Source organism: Manis javanica, chromosome 3, assembly GCF_040802235.1.
Source record: "Manis javanica isolate MJ-LG chromosome 3, MJ_LKY, whole genome shotgun sequence".
NCBI classification, from domain to species: domain Eukaryota; kingdom Metazoa; phylum Chordata; class Mammalia; order Pholidota; family Manidae; genus Manis; species Manis javanica.
Genome location: NC_133158.1, coordinates 78,258,734 through 78,275,979, shown reverse-complemented (window position 1 = coordinate 78,275,979; position 17,246 = coordinate 78,258,734). Strand labels below are relative to the sequence as shown.

General features: G+C 37.2%; 1 protein-coding gene across 26 annotated transcripts in view; it reads right to left on the bottom strand.

Moving 5' to 3' along the window:
* ABI3BP (ABI family member 3 binding protein) overlaps positions 1-17,246 on the bottom strand; it is a 238,687-nt gene that overhangs the window by 160,474 nt on the left and 60,967 nt on the right. For 25 of the 26 annotated variants that reach the window (XM_036998592.2, XM_073231729.1, XM_073231731.1 and 22 more), the window contains exon 2: positions 8,800-8,979. In XM_036998592.2, coding sequence (XP_036854487.2) covers positions 8,800-8,979 — 180 coding nt within the window. The remainder of the gene's footprint in view (positions 1-8,799; positions 8,980-17,246) is intronic. The other variant, XM_073231746.1, reaches the window with a different exon arrangement.

Here is a 17,246-nt window from a genome sequence, read left to right as displayed (position 1 = left end):
CTTGCTCCCCAGAGTTTGCTGAGCAGCTATGCACCAGCCTGGTGAATGGAATGCATCAGATGCAAACCTGTGGCAAACCTCTTCTTCATTTTGTTCCTCTTTTTTCATTGAGAGGTGTCCCAGGGGAGAAAATTCTGGGCTGTTAATTTGGAATCAGATAGTGAAAGATCAGGCAACCATGCTAAAAATTTGAGGCTTTCTCCCAAATGTAGACTAAGCATATAATTTCTCAACTAAACTGGGACAATTTTAAGACAAAGGAGAGCAATAGGGATGCCAGCTTAACAGGTGTAAACCATAACTGTACCTGAGAAATAGGTCAACACCTTAAGCCAGCTGTATGATTTTTTTTTTTTTCCTCATGGAGATTTATAGTTCAGGGAAATACAGACTTCATTTCGTTGACTGGGAGGCTTCCCCAGTAAACCTACCACCAGACCCTGGGTAGTCAGCTCCTACAACCAGACATCTATTGGCCTGACCATGGAGTACATGAAGAAGGCAACACTCGGCTCTGGCCGCAAGGAACTCACAATTTAGCTGGTGAGAAGCAACACAAATAAAAACAAAGGCAACCCCCCCCCCAAATATAACAAAAATCGGGAATATTTCAAAACAATATAATATAGCCAAATGCTGGTCTGGACGGCATAGCACTTCAAGGATGATCTTTAAGCATCAGAGAGCACTTGGTGTCTGGGGAAAGAAAAATATTTGAGGAAATAATCTGTGAGTAATTACAAAACTAGGATTTGATTATATTCATATTCTTGTTCCTAAAAGTAAAGGAAATTGTAATGTCTAAATATTATCCTGTATATGTTCTAGATAACACCCTAATTTATCCTTATATTAGCAGCTGTCTTAATACTTAAGATTCTTTCTCAACAGCAAGCCCTTTACAATGAATATAGGACAGGGTATACTCTTGTTTTGGCCTATGAGAACAGTGCCATAAACTACTTTGGGGGACTCTTTTAAATATAATTAAGATGGAATTTTTAAAAGTTAGATTTTGGTCTTAGTGCATTGTACAATACATTTGAAAAAATCATGTTTTATATTGAAATATTGTGAATTAATTTCATTATATTTCCAGGAAAAGATAAACTTGGAGACAATTTATCTATTGTAGGTCAGGAAGACCATAAAACATTATAATTGAAACCAATAGGAAAAAACACAATTTTTAAAGGATGTTATCTTTATCAAAACATGGTGAGATGGTCATCTATTATCAAACAAGGTATTTCTGATGTAAACTCATGGCGAATTGTGTAAATGATGGCATAACATTTATTAGGAAATTCATACCCCCCCAGGCAACTTTCTTTAAAGAATCACTTTTGAAGTTTATTTGAGTTCCGCTAAATTTTGCACCTTGGAGGAAAATCAAGTGATTCTGAGATTTCCATTTTCTAAATGAAAAATTTGGATTAATTTTGAGGATTTAAAGCCAAACACTTCCCAAATGGTAAAACTGCTTCCAGAGAACGAAGAGGAATTCAATGACATTTTGAAAATAATTTTAAACAGGAGAAAAAACATCGTAACTGTGAACCATAGCTGTTTCAGACCTCCTGGGTCTCTCCTTTGCCTCTACATTCATTCATTTATTGTGCTTTTAAATTTATGACAACATTGGAGGTAAAAAGAACTCCAAGACGACTAGGATCCTTAGTTCCAAGAAGTTTTCTACTTGGGTGGAGTGTGGGAAGAGACAAGACATACGAAAATAAAAATAAATAGCAATTTATTAAGAGTGATGGTAACAAAATGCTCAGCCTCTAGGATATACATGAAGATGAACATAGAGGTTGAACATGTCTCTTGTCCAGAGGTAGCCTTGTAGAGAGTAGAGAACGGGGAGCTTAACAGATGAGGAGGTGATAACACTTGCAGATAGTAGTGGTGGTGGAAGGAGTAGAAGAGAACAAGTTTTGGGGACACAGTAAGTTCTTAACATTTTTAATTCATTTAAACCTTAGGTATCCAATGGCTCCTTCTACAATGGCTTTTTTTTTTCCTGTTTACTATCTAATGCCCATTATTAGAAACAACACGTCAGGAGCTTATAGATTTTCTATTGTAGAAGAACAGATAAAATTCACTAGGTTTTCAGAGGCAGTATAGTATTTCAGAGTCAGTTTCTAGGGCCAGACTTCCTGGTTCAAACCCTGGACCTGCAACTTACTAGCTGATTAACTTATGGAAATTTACTTCAACTTGGAGTCTCAGTTTCCTTGTGTAAAAGGGAACTAAGACTACCTACCCCTCATAATTACCAACCCTCACCTGCATTTTGGGACTGGCTTGTATTCACTGCTGGCTGCTATCTTGCTCCTTTCCTCATAGTCCTTTGCTAATTCTCTAAAGATTCTGCCAAGGAAGAGAGGGACGGAGCTGGTTTCAATAGCTGACACTTTATCTTTTCCACCTATTAGTTATTCTGCTCCCTTTTCACTATTTTTCAGCTTAATTAATCCCTTATATACTTCCTTCAGTTATTTATTTTTAACCTCTTCTTCCAGCTATTTTTTTTCAAAGAATCCACCACCACCTTCCTTGTGACACTCACTACAATAAATATTCACTTATTTTTATCATTTAAGTGATATTTATCCTTTAATGTGAAACTTCTGGGCGTAGAACAACACTGAAATTTGTATGAAACCACAAAAGACCCTGCATAGTCACCACAATCTTGAGAAAGAACAACAGAGGGAGACATAATGCTCCCTGGTTTCAAACTATATTATAAAACTGTAGTAATCAAAGTAGTATGGTATTGAAATAAAAACAGACTACAGATCAATGGAACAGAATGGAGAGCCCAGAAATAAATCTACAAAAATGTGGTCAACTAATTTTATGATAAGCCAAGAACATAAAATTGGAAAAGGACAATAGCTTCAATAAGTGTTATCAGGAAAACTCAACAGCCACATATAAGAGAATGAAACATTACCACTATATTACACTAGGTACAAAAATTAACTCAAAATGGATTAAAATACTTGACTGTAAGACCTGAAATTATAAAACTTCTAGAAGTAAATATTGGCAAAAAGTTCCTTAACAGATCTAGATGATGATTTTTTTGAATTTGATACCAATAGTAATGGCAGCAAAAAAAAAAACAGACAAGGGGGTCTACACCAAACTAAAAAGGTTTATACACAGCAAAGGAAACTACTAACAAAAGGAAAAGGCAACCTGCCAATTGGGAGAAAATATTTGCAAACCATCTATGTGATAAGAGGTCAATATTTAAAATATATAAAGAACTAATACAACTCAAAAGTGAAAAAAAACAAGAAACAATAAAACCCTGACAAAAATGGGCAGAGGATCTGAGTAGCTATTTTTTTCAAAGAAAACATACAGATGGTCAACAGGCACATGAAAAGGCACTCAACAGCACTAATCATTAGAAAAATGCCAATCAAAGTCAGAATCAAAGTCAGAATGGCCAATATCAACAAGACAAGAAATAACAAGTGGAGAAAAGAGAACTCCTTGTATACTGTTGGCGGAAATGTAAACTGGTGCAGCCACTATGAAAAGCAGTATGGAGGCTCCTCAAAAATTAGAAATACAACAATTATATGATCCAACAATTCCATTTTTGGGTGTTATATGGAGAATATGAAAACGCTAACTGGAAAAAATATACACATCCTCAGACTCTCTGCAGCATTATTTACAGCTAAGATGGGAAACAACCTAAGTGTCTTCTGATGGATGAATGTATAAAGAAAACGCAGTAGACAGACACATACATACACACAGGAATATTATTTAGCCATAAAAGAACAATGAAATCTTGCCATTTGCAACAAAATAGGTGGACCTTGAGGGCATTATGCCAAGCAAAATAAGTTTGAGAAAGACAAATACCATATGATCTCACTTATATGTAGAATTTAAAAGAAAAACAAAACCAAGCTCTAGATACAGAGAACAGATTGGCAGTGCTGAGGAGGGCTGAGTGGGGCAGGAGCGCACCAAATGAGTGACAGTAGTCAGAAGTTACAAACTGCCAGTTGTAAAATAAATGATTCATAGGGATGTAATGAGCAGCATGGTGACTTGTTAATGCTGTACTGCATATTTGAAAGTTGTTAAGAGAGTGATCTTATAAATATTCTCATCACAAAAGGAATTGTTTTGTCATTGTATATGGTGATGGATGTTAACTAGATTTAGATTTATTGTGGTGCTCATTTTCCTGGACAATATCAAATAATCATGTTGTACATCTGAAACTAATTCACAAGTTATACCTCAATTAAAACCAAAAACTTGTAGTAGGTACTCATATTATCTACAGGAATATAAATACATTACATAAGCATACAATTTATATTTATTCATATCTGGATGAATCACTGTAGATAAACTTTATTCAAAAAAGTTAATTAATATTCTCTGAAATAAAAGAAAGAAATTTCAGAATAAGAAATTGATTTCAAATTTTGGTCTGGACTTGCTGAGATAAAATTACCACCAGTTATGTAAACAAAACAGTGTTATGCTCTTATTTTGATCTATAGTTAGTAGGACAGGGCAAAAATTTTGCTATGCTCTTGTTGAAAATTCTTTATTAGAGTAAGACACAGGTTGGGAACATGAAATCTAGAGATGACAAACCCTTTCAGCACTTTGTTTTGAGGATTCATTCTATTCCTCTCTGAATACACAGGCCCATCTGTGAAATTCTGAAGCACCTGATGATTCTGTGCAGCCAAGGGAGCCCCCTCAATGATTAAAAGATGGTGGTGACTGTGGAAGAAGGAAGCATGTGCACCCAGCGAGCTGTGTCACAGTCTACGATTTTGCTGCTGCTTTTATTTATTAATCTATTTTAGGAGTTATCTTTTCCAAGAAAATGTTTCTTAGGTGTGATAAAGAGATGTTTGCTAACTTCTTGTCATTTACTGACACCTCTGCTAAAACAATCTACCACCACAATTTTATTGACATTCTATCCCCCTACACCCGCCCCAAAACCACCACCAAACTAGGTAGAACACAAAACCACAGGACTACGGCTTAGGCCAAAGCTTTCAACCCATGCACTAAACCTTAGAGCTGACCAGACCTTTGGTGGTGACTCAGCCCAGTCATTACTAGCAACAGAGACAGACCCAGCCCAGAAAGCTCAGGCAAGTTATCCCTGACCATTCACTTGTTGTAATGCAACCGACAACATTTATGAAACACACCTAATCTGTGTCAGGGTGTAGATCTGCCGCCTCAGATGATATATCCGTAAGCTTCATGATGCTCCTGAAAGATTATTCTCTATTTTATATATGAGAGAAATGAAACTAAGAGAAGTTAAATGACTTACCAGAACTACCTCACAGTAAGTAGTTGTGTTGAATTTGAACCTAGATCTGTTGGACTTCTAAGTACATGTGTATTCCTTCCCGACATCATGCAGCCTGTCGGGGTGGAGGCAGATTTTTCCTAGATGGCAGATGTTAGCATTCTGGCCCAGGCACTGTGCAGAGCACCTACAGGGCACTAGTATTGTGCCCTCCCCCTCGTCAGCAGTGCAACCAATCCACAGGACCATAGACAAGACCAGATGAGGGAGAGTGGCTGAGAGGCAGTGGCTGAGAGTGAGGAACAGCTTTATTAGAACAGTGAATGTAAGGACAGCAGCTGTGAGAACATGAAAGATATTTGCCCTCTTCAACCTCTTCGTAGTCCTAAAACCTGGTTAGAAGGCAAATTCTTTAGACAGAATTCACCATAGTGACAAATATGTTTTTTCACTTCAAGCTTTTCTTGCAGTAAGGATTCTAAAACAACTCTTCAACTTGCACTGCATAATTGATGGAATGTAATTTTACTTCTTAGGTGACATTGACTAAAGTATTTTAAGATGTCAGGAGAACATCCTGAAGTGTGAGTTTATCAAGATACGACGTCAAAAATTCTTGTTTTTAACTTTATTGGACATCTGCAAAATTACCAACAGCTGAACATAGAACTAACAAAGCAAGAACTGGATGTGTAAACCAGAAATGAGACCATTCATGATATGGGGAAAAGGGTACCGGAAACTAGCAGTTCTATTAAGTGTGAATCATGCTTTGTCACCCATTGCAGGACTCTCAAGCCATTAACATTAATAGACACATGGGAAAAGACTATTTTTTTCTACTGATCTAATTAATATACTAAAATCTTAGAAGATTTCACAGAAGTAAAATTTTTTTTACAGCTATTGAGGCCTACCTCAGTGCCACAAATATTTATTGCCTACCTACTCAATTGATACAAATAACAGAGTAAGACATAAAACTTCAAGAAATTCAGTTTAATAGACCCAAGGTAAACAACCAAACATATTCAGGCTAGACATGGAGAAGAATGTTAAGGTTTTCCTAAGTGAAATGTTGATTAAACGCCATTAGATATATACAATCAAGGCATTGTTATTGACCATAAAACAAACAATATCTTGGGTTACCACTGGAGGTTATCAAAGCACCAGTTTATTGCAGTGAGAATTTGTCCTGCCTTTCCTAAAATACTAAATAAGGGAAAATAAACAGTTAATGGGAGAAAATTTTTTATTGTAGAATTTCAGCTAACAAATGAAGAAGGGATGATAAAACTATATTCTCTCTAGAACTTACCTAGAATGTAAAGTTGCTATTTTCACAAGCCCTTTATAAAATTATGGATCTGGCCAGTGATCATCCATAGATGTTAAAATCATTAAGTTAAAAATGATGGTGAATTTTATAATGAAAGGATCATGCTGAAACCCCCTGAACACACCAAAAAGTCTTAATATCAGTAAGTATGACACCAGCCATTGTGTACCTCTTTTTGTGAGTTTGTTCAGAAATACACTGATAAAGTATTATAAAGTATTATTTCCCCCAAAAAGTACAATCCAAATCTAATATAGCCTCCAAAATCTGAATATCTTTTTACAGGAAATACAGGGGATGGAGAAGCCAGTTCAAAAACAGAAAATAGAAGCAACAAATTCAGTATAGAATATGGACCAGGACATATGGCCAATTTGTCTAGGAAACCAATGGCATTTAAAAAGGAAAGAGATAGAGAATAAGAAACTTAAGAGACATAATAACCAAATGTAACATAGACTGTTTGGATCTTGATTCAAAAAGGAAGGAACTTCAAGAACGCATTTTTAAGATCACCAGAGAAATGTAAATACGGACTAGGTATAACATGATATTGTAGAATTATGTCATTAAAATATTTCTTATCTGTTGTTAGAGATGTACACTGATAAGTTCACAGGTTTAAAACTATGATATTCAGATATGCTTTAAAATATTCAAGTAAAAAATACAGTGTGTGTGAAGAACACATGGAACAAGGTCAGCTGAACAGACATACATATACAAGTTGCATGATGAGACATGAGGGTCCTTATAATATTTTTTCTCTATACGTTTGAACTTTTCCATAATGAAAGTATTTACAGGATGAAAGAAATAGGAAACAAAGAGAAGGTACTTAGTCCATCTGATTATCCCTCATCATAGAAACAGTGAATGGTTAGTATATTTGTACTAGAAATTTTCTTTAGTTTTCTGCATATACTTTTCATTAGAAATCTAGCTTCCATTGCAGCAAGATTGAATGCCTTTTACCTCCTCTGGAAAGGAAGTTTATAATTCACCAAATACTGGAAAGTATACAGCTTCCAGGCTCTTATTACAGTAAGAGTGAATGTGGTGGGGGAATACTTGACAATTTTCATATTATGGTTTATATTATCAAAGGTAGTGTTGTTTGTCAAAAATGCCTAATGCTCAAGGTTTTTTGGGTAACAAAGTGTGTTTTCTTTAAAGTGATTATCCTACATGAAATTTAGTCTAGATGTTTAAGTAAAAATGTCATCCTCCTGCCTGAGTTTAAAGTACCACAGAGACATAGCTATGAAGTACAAGGGGCTGCAGGACCAAGCCGACTCATCCTCAACATTGCTGCATACATGCATGAAAGGCAGGTCTGACCTGCACTAGTTCAAGTTACAGGATCAAACACCACAAGTACACGGAAAGGCTCTTTAGCAATAATCCTAACCATGGAGCAAAATATAAATCTCTTGTAAAACTGTTCAGAAAGCCTTTGAAAGTGTTCGTTATAGGTGATCCCCTTTCTAAAAACATTATCTTTAAAAAGGGTTTATTTGCACATACATTTCCTGGACAAGATTTGGAGATGCCCATGCTTCAAATTACATTTTAATGTGATTAAAAACATTTTCAAAGAAATGTAAAATTTATAAATATAAAATTTTATAATGTAAAATCTTAAATCTTTTTCTCTGTAATACTTTAAAATATTTAAAATGTACTATGTATTTTCTTTTCTTTTTAAAGGTAGCTTCTCATGAAAAGACACCCAGACAGCTATAGTTGTTATTTTCCACCAGAAGAAAGTAAAGACACAGTAGGGAAGAAAATTGATGCAAACCAACAAGCTCTGTTTCAGAGATTTAAGCCAGGCATTTTAGCTTATTTTTTCCTTATGCAATTAAAGTTATGTGGTCAGGGATTGTAGGTATAATGGTAATGAAGTTGATTGTTTCTGCTGTACATGCAGAGTATGTATTACATATTTTTTTAGGTAACAAATTGTGTTACATAGATTACAACAATTATGAAAGTAATTTGTAATGTTGGCGTTCAGTTTGGCTGAGATGTAGAAGAAAGGGCGCTTGCCCGCAGGATTTATATGTCATGCTGTAACTTTTACTTCTCTTCTTCCCATTCCTGAAACCAAACATCTTACCCACTAAGGCTTCAGTGTATTTCCCATCTGCTGGAAGAGGGAAGTACTGGTTTGGTGACACGTTGCTGCCGTATCCCAGGAGAAAACCTTCTAGTTTTACGTTAGGATTTGGACGCAGAAACTTCAAGAAAATGGAGTCACCTGTGGTATTGATGTGGACTTTGAGGTCTGGCCTTTTACCTAAAGATGGGAACAAAAAAATAGGTGACTATTACTTCACCTCTTTAGCATTCCAGGGCAAATTTGAGCAAAGGTTAGTTGCTAGAGACGTTGTTATTGGAAAGCATGCTATCTACGTAGCTACTCTGTATCCCAACACACCCACCTGTAGAGCTACACTACAGGAGATTTTGAAATCAAAGACAGACTTACAGCATATAAAGTAGTCTAGCACACAAAGTAAAATCTTAGGGATTTCTGTTTGGTAGTTTATTACTGAGCTGATAGGATTTAAGGCTAGTTTGGCTATGCACAAAGGATCAAAACCTTCATTTTATATATGAGAATATATACCGAGAATGGTGAAAGGATCTGAAATTTCTTATTAGTAAATTGAGTTACTGCACTTCGAAAACACCTAGCCTCCTCCCGGCGGCTCTCCAGTGGCACCATCACCCCTACAGTATTTGGTAAATAATAGAGTTGGAAAGGGAAGCAAGTGTTGGGGGAAGGGGGCAATTTAGGAGTAAGTGAAAAGGTATAATATGGAATTCTGAAAGAGGACAAGGGTTGAGGAGAGAAATGATTAGTTTGCCTGGTCAGTGAGATAACCACATGGAGATGCCCAACATTAAGTTGAATATCTAAGTGTGATTCTCAGGAATAGAATACAAATCCATCTGGGTGTTTTTAGTTTCTAACTTACATTGCATGAAATTTCCCAGGGAGACTGTGCAGAGTGAGGAGAGAAACATTATATTTTCAAGGCTTTTTTTTTTTTTTTACCTGTGCAGGCAACAGGGGCAGATAATCCCATTAACCAGAAGTCTTGACCAAGCAGCAAAGAACAACACTGTCTTTTGTCTTGTCTTTGGGGCCAGAGGAGCTGTGAGCGTTCAGATCCCACAGTGTCAGTGTGGCCTCGCTACTCACTGATTGCTGCTTGAGCCTGAATTCCCAGATTTGTAATTATGGATAATGAAAGCAACATCTAGTTTGTTGGGTTGTTTACAAAGATTAGTGCAAATGGCACTATCTTAAATCTGGCACATAGTAGTTGCTCAATAGTTGGTTACTTAATTAAGTCAATCCCTTTAGTCACAATTCAGAAATTCAAAACAGGTATGTAAGGATTTTTGTAAATTCATGTCAAACTAATTTGGTAATAAAACTCAATCTGAACTATAATGAGGCCACTTTTTTATTTTTTGGAATCTCACTACTATTTGTGTGACTATTGACATGTTTAATTGTAGGAATAATAATGTGTTTAATTAAGGGGAACTGGTCAAGACCCCACTGAAGAGGTTACTTAATATATGGTCTAGATAGTCTAGTATATTTCAAAAATCCAAAGTTTTCCAAATCCTAAAACATGTCCATAAGAGTTTTAGGTAAGAGATTGTAGACCTCCATTATTTTCTTTCTTTGTTCCACAAAGGTTTCATGTTTTTAAAATATTTTACCTGTTGGGAAGACTGCATTTACTAATTAAATAATTCACATTCTATTTCTCATTAATCAAAGATTTATATTATGTAAATATCAGTCAGCACCACTGAACAGGATGGACTTCCCAAAGTCATCACACTAAATTTATTCTATTCCAGTCAAAGTCATCAAGGACCAACTCAATACAGTTACAGAAAAGGGTTTCAGTAGGCCTTTGAAAATATAAAAACAGCCCCTTCTTGGAACCCAGGTTGGGGGAACCATTCTCTTACCTCAGCAGCCAGTACTAATATTTTCAGGTTTGTACAGAATATTTTGTACTTCTAAAGAGCTTGGTGAAATTTTGGTGAACTTGGTTCTCAGATTGCTATTACTACACTGTGGCAAAATCAAAACCCAGAGATAATAGGAGGTTTATCCAAAGTCAAAAAGATTCGTCTAGTCTAGCTCATCTAGTCCAGTTCTCTCACAGCATAAATGACTCAGTGAAGGGCAGCCACACCTCTGTCAAAGCTGGATCTCTGTTCTCACTAGGTTGGACTTCCTGCTCTCATTTTGAGACCCCCATCATTACCCGACAGAGTAAGGAGTGGCCAGCCCCCAGGTCCTGGTGCCCAGGTTGATGCTGACTGCTGCTGTCTTGTCCTAATTACATTCTGTTTTGATGAAGTACTTTATAATTGAGCTATAACCTAGATTTTATCCGAGTCGATATTTCCCTTCTTAGTTATGCGCCTATTTTAATCCTAGAGTTATTCCATCCTGTTCAACAGAATGGAAAAGGTAAGTAAAGCACACATTGTGCTACCTTAGAAGGTTATTAGGTCTCACAATAAATGGAAACCTAGGTCGCCTGTTTCCAACCCCTTGTTGAGAAAAGAGTGAGGAATCTTAGTGTGCTTAGGCTGCATTCTTGTTTGATTAAGAGCCCAGGATGCACAGTGCCATCACACTTCTGCCTTTAGACCTGACCGGGTGTAGCACATCACTCCTCCCCTGGGAAAGCGGACAGGATGACTACACCGAGAGAGAGCGAGGCAGGCTGTGGACAGAAGAGCTGACCCTCAAAAGTAGAAGTGATCTAATTTTCTCTGCACAGGAATTTTCATGACTCCAGACCTTTTCCCTTTTGTTAACAGTTTATGTCAAACATTACAAAATACTTCAACATCTTGCAACTTTTTGAATGGATTAGCTGACCTACTTTCTCCAAAAAGTCTAGAAAAAGAGAGAGAAATGCACACAGACAAATCTTACCCCAAAGAGTATCACAAACTTACTCTTTTGAGACTATCAACCCAGTTCCTTATTTGGAGCTAAAAACTCAAATCCTTCTTTATTCTACCACACATTACTTCTTCTCTTACTACTTCTTAACATATGGTATTTCTTTTCGGCCAGTATAATCTGCTCACACGCTGCAGTGCTTACCAGGCCCTGGTCCTATGCTATGCTCAGACCATCACCCTGTACAGATTCCCTCTGCCTTCTCTTCACCCCTTTGTTCACTTGGTTTTTAACCATTGATCCTTTCAGTGCTCAGCAAAAAGATTAGGTGATTTTTGCCCCTTCAATCTAAAATCAGATATGCTTGGACAATTTCTCAATATTTCAGGGTATGTCTTTTCCTGTATTCATAGTATTTTTTTTCCTATCATAATTTTTAATCTCTGATAAATTTATCTTCACCCTTGAGTAATACTGGCTTAATGAATTAGAACACCAGTCATGTAATAGAAGTTATCTTTCAACAGTTAGTATGATGACCTCTGGGGAATAACATAGGGTAGAGATTATACAACACATTACAAGCTTAACTAGGAAACTTTTATAACTAAAATGGTATGTCACCCAGAAAAGCCCAAGAGTACACAGAAATAAAAATATTGGAAGAACATTTTATTGTATTTTTATATGAGAAATGAAGCAAATGCCAATTAAGAGAGAAGAGAAAGAACGTGGACATCTCAGGAAAACAGCACTAAGTATGGCTGAGAAGACAAAGATCGCATTTTTTAAGAAAGAGCCTTGAAATAATGACAGTTGTTTCTAATCCTCTGTTTGCAACACCCTAGGGTATCTCTAAATATTTCAAAAGGGCGTTGTGAAATTCTAAAAGAAAAAAAATATCTTGCAAAATAAATTAAAATTAATTTCCTTTTAATAGTTAAAAGTAAATACATGCTTTGTAGCATCAAAATCAGTGAAAAAGGTAGTGAGGTTAGAAAATACGACAAAAGCACTGTAAGTTTACAGGACTCTCTGGATCAGCTAAAGTTTCTGTTGGCACATGTGCTGAGGAGACATTTAATGTTGACCCCAGAATTCTGAGTGGCTGTGGTCACTTTCAATAAAGCTGTGCAAAGAAACAGAATCCAAACATACGGTACTTTGCTAAAACAGCTGAACTACCACCACCATCCAGTCACAGATCTCTGATAAAGGAGTTAGTAGGAGGCATCATAAATAAAGTCAGCAAGTCTTTTTCAGCATTATCCCCCAGAACAGACATTCTAAGTTTCAAATGTATTCTATATTCTTCTAAGAATACATTTGCAAGTGGAGAACATTCCAATGTCTTTATGGCCACAACAGCTCATTAAAGAGCTATCAAGATGTCACACCTCAAGTTTGTGTATTAAGCAGGGAATTTACTGTTTGACAACATTTCAACAACTTCCAAAAAATCATAGTTGATGCCATAGGTTGCAAACCATAATTTTAATATAGGACTTGGCAATAATTGAACATTTGCTTTACTTCTTAGGGAATCAAAAAGGGATCCCATAACACAGGCATGGTGCTCGAATAACTTCCTATACTGGTATCATGATCTAACAAAAGGTGTTAGAAGGAAAAAGAAAAACACATGGAGTTTAAATAATTTTCCTGTGAGAGACACACAGTGAAGGGAGTGGCCAAAAGCAATTAGCATCTTGAGTTGTTCCTGATCCATAAATAGAAATGTGTAGTCTGTAAATGATAGCATGGCTTTAGAAAGTTTCCAAAGCAGAAAAAACATGGCAGTTTCAGTTAAATATTTTAAGGAGAATGAAGATTAAATGTGTCTACTAAATAATATTAGGCACTTAGAAAAACTACTTTTACCACAGCTGTAATGGCAAGATGTTTGTATAACCTTCCATCAGAATGAGAGTCTATGCAAGGTTGTTACTGGAGATCAGGCAAGTCACAGCCCCTTCTGCAGAGGCATGGTGGCAGGCCAGACCAAATAGGTAGAAAAAATTAAATGGCTTTGGTGGTGGTGGTGGTGGTAGGTATATGCAGAATTGTAATTAAAAGCATTCAGAGTAGATACTACACAGATCCTTTTAAAATTTCAATATATTATATCCCAACCATCAATCCCATATATCCCATAGTATCTTGGCTCTGTAGATCTCCAAAATGAATTCTTTCTCAAAATCTCACATGTCCTCTATCACTCTCTTCCCAACTCCTTAGGAATGGAACTTTACCAAGGCCCAACAGAATTTTTGAGGTTGCAAAGAGCGAGTGTGCAGTAAATATGTAGCAGCCCTACAGCATGTCTTCCAGAAATTGGGATGCCACAGACAGTTGTTTAGGTTGTACATTGCAAAACTCTAAATGGCACAATTCAAGCCTTCTTTTATTTTTGGCTCTATACAGCAGCCACATTCACAAAGACCATGCAATAATAATTACTACTTACAAAAACAGGTGATTTGATAAGGATAACCAACTTGCAGTTCTCTAACCTCTCTCTTCCCATAGGCCTCAATCTGCTCCTGCCCACTCCACCCTTCTTCATGTCCCTGATTTCTGTTTTCCCTGCTTTTTTATTCTGCCATGCTGGTATTGAGGAATATGAGTACTGGGATGCCTCAGGTGTAATAAGGACAGTGGCTCAGCTACAAACACTTTGGACATTGTGTTCACTAGTTCAGAAATGAAATACTTCACCAAATATATGCAACTCAGATGATGAATCAGCCATCTAAATGAGAACTATAGAGGAAAGGAGACTGGGCATTCAGGAAATGGTGAATTAACAGCACACAGCTATAGAGGTGAACAAGAGGTGAACACAAGAGGTGTGTGCATGTGTTTTAACACCAATCTGAAAACCTAAGAGAAAAATCCCAATTGAAATAACTTAGATATGTATCTAAAGCAAGATATTTTTATAAATCTTCAGAAAAATGTCATTTAAGAAAAGTGCAGGAACCTAAGTGTCCATCAGTAGATGAATGGGTAAAGAAGATGTGGTACATATACACAATGGAATACTATTCAGCCATAAGAAGAAAACAAATTCTAACATTTGCAACAACATGAATGGAGCTAGAGGGTATTATGCTGAGTGAAATAAGCCAGGTGGAGGAGGACGGGTACCAAATGATTCCACTCATCTGTGAAGTATAACAATGAAGCAAAAAGTGAAGGAACAAAACAGCAGCAGACTCACAGACTCTAAGAAGGGACTGTTGGTTACCAAAGGGAAAGTAGGTGGGATGGCAGGGGGAAGGGAGGGAGAAGGGGATTAATGTGTAATATGATTAGCACACATAATGTAGAGGGGCACGGGGAAGGCAGGATAGCACAGAGAAGTAGTGACTCTATAGCATCTTACTACGCTGAAGAGCAGTGTCTGTAACGGGGTGTGTGGTGGGAACTTGATAATATGGGTGAATGTAGTAACCACAATGTTGCTCATGTGAAACCTTAATAAGATTATATATCAATGATACCTTAATAAAGAAAATATCAAATACCAAAAAAAAAAAAAAAGGAAAGAAAAGTGCAGGAAAAAAATTGAGTAAAAGTTGCATAAGCTCCATGAACGGCTGCCAGAGTCTGGGAATGGGGGCCTTTAAAGAAACTCAGAACTTGACTTTATACATACATGATCAGTGTTAGCGCGCAGCTCAGACCCTGACATCCCATGCTCTCTGCTCCAGGGCAAGCGGGGCAGCATGCTTTCTCCAGGGCTGTGGGGTGCACGGGCCGGCTGGGGGCATTGTTCCCACAAGCAGCATGTGCTGCGTTCAGGAAATAAAATGTCCCCGCTCACTTGGAGAGCTCCCCTCATTAAGCCACATCCAAACCACTCCCATTGAGCCATAACCCCAGGAGTCAACGAGTTAACTCTTTATTAGGATATTATGATCACGAAATACCCAGATGATGTCTGCTAGTGAATTTAGAAAGAGATGTCATTTTGGCAAAAGTCTGAGGGGAAAATGTTTTCTTCCTAATGGGGTATCTTATATCTGTTTGCGCAGCTGTTGGTGTAAGTGTGCTTCATTTCAGAGAAAACAACCGCACTTTCCACCTGGGTCAAAATTCCCAGTGCCCTGATTCCTCAGGCCAATACCTCACTGTCTGGTGACTTTGGATGACTGAAGGAAACAGAACGAACCTGCCAATGTGGGTATTTCAGCGTCACTTGGCAGGACTAACAGTTTAACCAAAGAAGTAATGACTTCATTACCTACTTTGTAACCCAACCAACAGCTAAGCAGGAAAATTACTTTTCATAGACTACCTTCTAAGTTAACAGCCTCTCTTTTTTTTTTTATTAAGGTGTCATTGATAAACAATCTTATGAAGGTTTCACATGAGCAACATTGTGGTTTTACATTCCCCATTATTATCAAGTCCCTACAACCCACCACATTACAGTCACTGTCCATCAGCATAGTAAGATGCTATAGAGTCACTACTTGTCTTCTCTGTGCTATACTGCCTTCCTCGTGCCCCCCCCCAAATTATGTGTGCTAATCATAGTCCCCCTCAATCCCCTTCTCCCTCCCAACCCACCCACCCTCTCCCACCCCTCCTCCTTGGTAGCCGCTAGTCCCTTCTTGGAGTCTGTGAGTCTGCTGATGCTTTGTTCCTTCAGTTTTGGTTTGTTGTTATACTCCACAAATCGTTTGGTACTTGTCTTTCTATGTCTGGACAGCATCTCATTCTTAAGGAGAAATCTTATGCTGAGACATACACAGCTCTGACTTGCACACACTCCCTTGATCTAATTCTCCTACAACTCGTCTTTAAAGTCTGGAGCATGTTGTTGGTGGGGTGGGTGGGAGGCGGCACCCACATGCAGTCAACAACCATATACTTGCTATAAGGCGAACAGTGATGTGGTTAATTTCAAACAACGATAAAATTTAAATAAAACCTGTATCTGCTTTGGGAAATACATACTGTTATTGACTTTGCATTTTATCCATTCATTCACTACTAGGTGCTAAGCATTAGTGATACCAATTCAAATTGGTAAGCATTTGTCATCTGTCTGATCACAAAGATTGTGCATTCCAGGAAATTAGGCAGATGAATTAGTCAGCTATTTAGCACTGCACATATTTTAGTGCAGAAGAAGTATTTAGCTCAATACAGTATAGCTTGATTAGTACAATGTGGCTATAGTAGAAGGGCTCTAATTGGAATGGCAAGGGGAAATAAAAGATGTACAAAGAAAATATGCCTTTAGTTTTGTTAAACTAATCACAAAAACTGGTTTTATTCCAGGATGATATGTCAAATTCAAGTGGGGAAGATCTCAAAGTCTATTTTGTAATACTTTTTCTGTACCGCTTAAGACAACTGATACATTCTTAAATACATGTAAGAGATAAAGAAATTAAGCAGGCTAAGGGATTTAAAAAAATTAATTTCCCTTTTTTTTTCTCTAATTAATTTTCATGAAAATCCTGGAGTTGATGTGCTTACATTCTCTTCCTGCTTGAGGTAAGGAGTGACACCAATAGGTATTCCTAATGGCAGGTGGGACAGGCTCTATGTCAGGGTCCTTAAAGTGTGGCCCCCTAATTAGAGCACCAGTA